Consider the following 5,361-nt stretch of genomic DNA (forward strand, 5'->3'; position numbering starts at 1 on the left):
CTTATATATTTTAGCCTCCAGTCCCCTGATCATCTTTGTTGCTCTTCTCTGTACTCTTTCTAGAGTCTCAACATCTTTTTTACAGCGTGGTGACCAAAACCGGATGAAATATTCAAGTATGGTTTACCAATGCCTTATAAAGCAGTATCACCTCTTTTTGTGATCCCGATTCTCTGTTAATGCAGCCCAGAATTGCATTGGCTTTTTGGGCAGCTGCAGGGCACAGCTGGCTCCTGTTTAACTGATTGTCTACTAGGACTCCGAGATCCCTCTCACAGTTACTACTAGTGAGCCAGGTACCCCCTATTCTGTACCTGTGCATTTGGTTTTTCTGGCGATAGGATCTTACCGCAACAGCAAATTGAGAAATCAGAGGGAGACTTACTTTAATTAAATCCATCAAAAGGGATGATTTAAACATCCAGTCTAACTTTATGTCCATGTTTTGTAGCAAGTCCTGGAGGCTTCCCCTGGAGCAGAAACCCATCACAACTGCAGAAAGGCCCGTGTCAGATAAAACACCCAGAAAGGGGTTCACATTTTCATGGCGTAACTCCCTCATCTACAGACAAATCAAAAAAGAAGAGAACAAGGAAGTGTAAGAAAGTACAACATGGCTGAATGGGAAATTGTGGAAGTAGAAGTCCATCTACCTGAGAGGTTCCATCTTCTTCTTGTTGTTCAGTCACTAAGTTGTGTCTGATTCTTTGTGGGCCCATGGACCATAGAACGTCAGAGCCACCACCACCCCGTCCTCCACTGTCTCCTGGAGTTCGTCCCAAATCATGTTCCTTGCCTTGATGACCATATCTAATCATCTCATGCTCTGCTGTCCCCTTCTCCTATTTCCTTCCATCTTCCCCAACATCCGGGTCTTTTCCCAGGAGTCCTCTCCTCTCATTGGGTGGCTAAAAAAATTGAGCTTCAGCTTCAGGATCCGTCCTTCCAAAGAACATCCAGGAATGATTTCCTTTTAGGATCGACTGATTGAAAATCCTAGGGCAGGGGTAGGCAATCTTGGCTCTTTTATGACTTGTGGACTTCAACTCCCAGAATTCCTCAGCCAGCATGGCTCAGTTTGGAAACCTCTCCCTTTCCCCTCAGCATGGCTGGCTGAGGAATTCTGGGAGTTGAAGTCCACGAGTCGTGAAGGGGCCACAGTTCCCCCATGCTGGCTGAGGAATTCTGGGAGTTGAAGTCCACAAGTCGTGAAGGGGCCACAGTTCCCCCATGCTGGCTGAGGAATTCTGGGAGTTGAAGTCCACGAGTCGTGAAGGGGCCACAGTTCCCCCATGCTGGCTGAGGAATTCTGGGAGTTGAAGTCCCCGAGTCGTGAAGCAGCCATAGTTCCCCCATGCTGGCTCAGGAATTCTGGGAGTTGAAGTCCCCAAGTCGTGAAGGAGCCATAGTTCCCCCATGTTGGCTCAGGAATTCTGGGAGTTGAAGTCCCCAAGTCGTGAAGCAGCCATAGTTCCCCCATGCTGGCTCAGGAATTCTGGGAGTTGAAGTCCCCAAGTCGTGAAGCAGCCATAGTTCCCCCATGTTGGCTGAGGAATTCTGGGAGTTGAAGTGCACAAGTCATGAAGGGGCCATAGTTCGCCCATGTTGGCTGAGGAATTCTGGGAGTTGAAGTCCATGAGCCATAAAAGAGCCAAGGTTGCCTTCCCCTGTCCTAGGACTTTTGCTTCCATTTTGAAGATGCCAAGGTGGCCTTTTTCACTAAAAAAAATGTGACTTATGACTGTTTTTCACACTTATAACCCTTTCAGGGAATTGATGTCCACCTGTCTTAAAGTTGTCAAGGTTGAGAAACACTGGGTTAAGATGTGTACGTGGGGCACAATTCGCTCTCTCCCTTTCTACGTACCTTGGTAAGCACATGGGTTGCGCGTGGCTTCCAATCACTGGTCAACACAGTCTCCAGTTTTTTCAGCCATACCCAGTTTCCCTGTCGAAGCAGAGCAAATTTTTTAAAACCAAAGTTCACGTAACAAACTTTTTCACAGGGGTCCTTACGGGAATCAAGCGCATGTTAAACAAATCTGGTTCTGCCAATTGATTTTGCTCGTCAGAAGATCCCTGGGAAGTCACCAATGGTGATCACGTGATCCCGGGACATTGCAACCGTTGTAAATACACGGGGTTGCCAATCACTTGAATTGTGATCTCTTGACCGTGGGGACACTATGACGGTTGTAAGGGCAAGGACCCTGGATAACCTCAGCCACTTGGATGCTACCAAGATAAACGGGGATTAAGCCCAGACAAAGAAAACAACTTGAGAAAACACCCTAGTCTGATCCCTCCCTGGTTCATGTGAAAATAAAAGTGGGAGGAGTATATTCAGACTTGCAAGATTTTGTTACTATAGCTTTACAATGAAAGATCTAAGAGTGGTTAAGGCATCAGACTAGACACCGGGAGACAGTGAGTTCTAGTTCCTCCTTTAAACAGGAAAGGTAGCTGGGAGACTTTGGGTCAATCACCAGGAACAGTGAGTTCTAGTTCTGCCTTAGAGATGAAAGGTGGCTGGGTGACTTTGAGCCAATCACCAGGAGACAGGGAGTTCTAGTTCTCTCTTAGAGACAAAAGATGAGTGACTTTGGGCCAATCACCAGGAGACTGGGAGTTCTAGTTCTGCCTTAGACAAAAGATAGCTGGGTGACTTTGGGCCAATCACCAGGAAACTGGGAGTTCTGGTCCTGCCTTAGCCATGAAGGCCAGCTAGGTGACTGGGCCAATCACCAGGAGACTGGGAGTTCTAGTCCTGCCTTGGGCATGAAAGTCAGCTGGGTGACTTTGGGCCAATCACCAGGAGATGGTGAGTTCTAGTCCCACCTTAGCCATGAAAGCCAGTGAATGACTTTGAACCAATCACCAGGAGACAGTGAGTTCTAGTTCTGCCTTAGAGACAAAAGATAGCTGAGTGACTTTGGGCCAATCACCAGGAGACTGGGAGTTCTAGTCCTGCCTTGGGCATGAAAGTCAGCTGGGTGACTTTGGGCCAATCACCAGGAGATGGTGAGTTCTAGCCCTGCTTTAGAGACGAAAGATAGCTGGGTGACTTTGGGCCAATCACCAGGAGACTGGGAATTCTAGTTCTGTCTTAGAGACAAAAGATGAGTGACTTTGGGCCCATCACCAGGAGACGGTGAGTTCTAGTCCTGCCTTAGGCACGAAAGCCAGTGAATGACTTTGAACCAATCACCAGGAGACAGTGAGTTCTAGTTCTGCCTTAGAGACAAAAGATAGCTGGGTGACTTTGGGCCAATCACCAGGAAACTGGGAGGTCTGGTCCTGCCTTAGCCATGAAGGCCAGCTAGGTGACTGGGCCAATCACTAATATTCCCCCATTTTTGTCTCTACCACTAATTTGGGCTTTATCGATATTGATGGAGAGGGATCTCAAGAAATCCTCACTGCTCCTATGTCATGAAGGTCCCCCTTACCTCGTACACAGCCACATTGGAGGTTTCGTAGGTTAGAGTTGTGCTTTTCACCGACAACGAGTGGGTCACGGACCTGAGGCTGTGTTCTTCAGAGCAGCTCTTTGACTCGCTGAGGTTGTCAAGAGTTAACCTCTGGGAAAGCAAGCAACGACAGCCAGGAATTCAGCAAAGATGAAGACCAAGGGGGGGGGGAAGAGCATATACGGGTAGTCCTCGACTTACAACAGTTCATTTAGTGACTGTTCAAAATTACAACGGCGCCAAAAAAAAGGGACTCCTGACCGGTTTTCAGAGTTATGAACGTGATCAGAATTTGGACGCTTGGCAACTGACTCCTATTTATGACCGTCGCAGTGTCCCGGTGGTTCACACTTATGACCATTGCAGCATCACGGTGTGTGTGTGTGTGTGTGTGTGTGTGTGTAATGTGATCCTCTTTTGCAAACTTCTGACAAGCCAAGTCAATGGGGGGAAGCCGGATTCACTTAACAACCGTGTTACTAATTTAACAACTGCAATGATCCACTTAACAACGGTGGCAAGAAAGGTCGTACAATGGGGCAAGACTCATTTAACAACAGACATTTTGGGCTCTGCTGTGGTTGTAAGTTGAGGATGACCTGCACAGCCAGGAATTAAGCAAAGATGGAAACCAAGGGAGGGGGGGAGAAAGACAATATACAGGTATTGTCAACGCTGCTAACATCGAATGTTTTTGCTTTGATAACAGATGGAGATGCAACCGTTTTCTTCTTATGTTTTACTCTTAGAGTTAGAGTTAGATGATGCTGGGGGAAGGAATGTGCATGAGAGTTTAGCTAGACATAACAATGCTGAACCTAGTGTGAGAACCAAGGTTATTGAAATAAGAGATGATAAAGAAATGACAGGCTGGAGAACTGGAGGGGAAACCTGCATTTCAAACTAATTGGAGAATGTGATTTATGACTGTTAATTGGAGAAGGGAATTGTGCTTTGATACTATGTGCTCAGGGGAGGGGAATCTAGTTTTTGGCTTCGATTATGTTAGTGCCGATGCTATGCTTCTCAAATAAAGATTCTTTAAGGTAAACAATGCCTCAAAGTTCTTTGAAGAGTTTCATCTGTCGGAACCATGACAGGTATAGTCCTTCATTTACAACCATTCCTTTAAGGACCTTTTTGAAGTTACAAGGACACTGGGAAAAGTGACATATGACTGATGCAACCGGACACCATCTTGACTTTTCTGCCCACCTGGGCAGACCCCCCACTTAACCGGGTCAATGATAGACGGTCTCCCATCACCTACCATTCGACTGATTTTGGTGTTTACAAAAGTTACATCGTCTAAAGTCAGAAACAGCCTCTGAGATCCTTTCACAAGTCGGCGGTTGGGGTGGCTGTTTCTGAAAAAAAAAACAGATCGAAAACAGGCATAAGTCTTTGGCCACCATCCCATTTTTTCCACTTAAAGGCAGTCCTCGACTCAACAACGGTTCACATAGTGACTGAAGTTACAACGGCACTTAGAAAAAGTGACTTTTGACCGTTTTTCACACTTAGGAACATTGCAGCATTCCCGCGGACACGTGATCCAAAATTTGGGCGCTTGGCAACTGACTCACATTTATGACGGTCGCAGTGTTCCCGAGGGGTCAGGTGATCCAGTTTTGCGACCTTCTGACTACCAAAGTCAACGGGGGAAGCCAGATTCACTTAACAACCGTGTTACTGATTTAACAGCTGCAGGGATTCACTTAAGAAGTGAGGCAGAGAAAGGTCATAAAACAAGGCCAAACTCACATAACAAAAGTCTCACTTAAGGACTGAAATTTCTTGGGCTCAATTGTGGTCGTACGTCGAGGACTAGCTGTAATGCAGGACCTGCCTAGATTGGCCTATTGATACCCCTTCTAACTCTAAGGCAGGG

The 5,361-nt window shown here is 46.7% G+C and overlaps 1 protein-coding gene across 1 annotated transcript in view; it reads right to left on the reverse strand.

Moving 5' to 3' along the window:
* Positions 1–3,449: 3,449 nt before the first annotated feature.
* LOC107300363 (retinal guanylyl cyclase 2-like) overlaps positions 3,450–5,361 on the reverse strand; it is a gene marked incomplete at its 3' end in the record, with an annotated part of 15,658 nt that continues 13,746 nt past the window's right edge. The window contains exons 4-5 of the mRNA XM_015829697.1: positions 4,741–4,837; positions 3,450–3,581 (exon numbers count right to left, since the gene is read on the reverse strand). Coding sequence (XP_015685183.1) covers positions 3,450–3,581; positions 4,741–4,837 — 229 coding nt within the window. The remainder of the gene's footprint in view (positions 3,582–4,740; positions 4,838–5,361) is intronic.

This window comes from Protobothrops mucrosquamatus, unplaced genomic scaffold (genome assembly GCF_001527695.2).
Source record: "Protobothrops mucrosquamatus isolate PMUCROS unplaced genomic scaffold, P.Mucros_1.0 scaffold6783, whole genome shotgun sequence".
In the NCBI taxonomy this organism is placed as follows: domain Eukaryota; kingdom Metazoa; phylum Chordata; class Lepidosauria; order Squamata; family Viperidae; genus Protobothrops; species Protobothrops mucrosquamatus.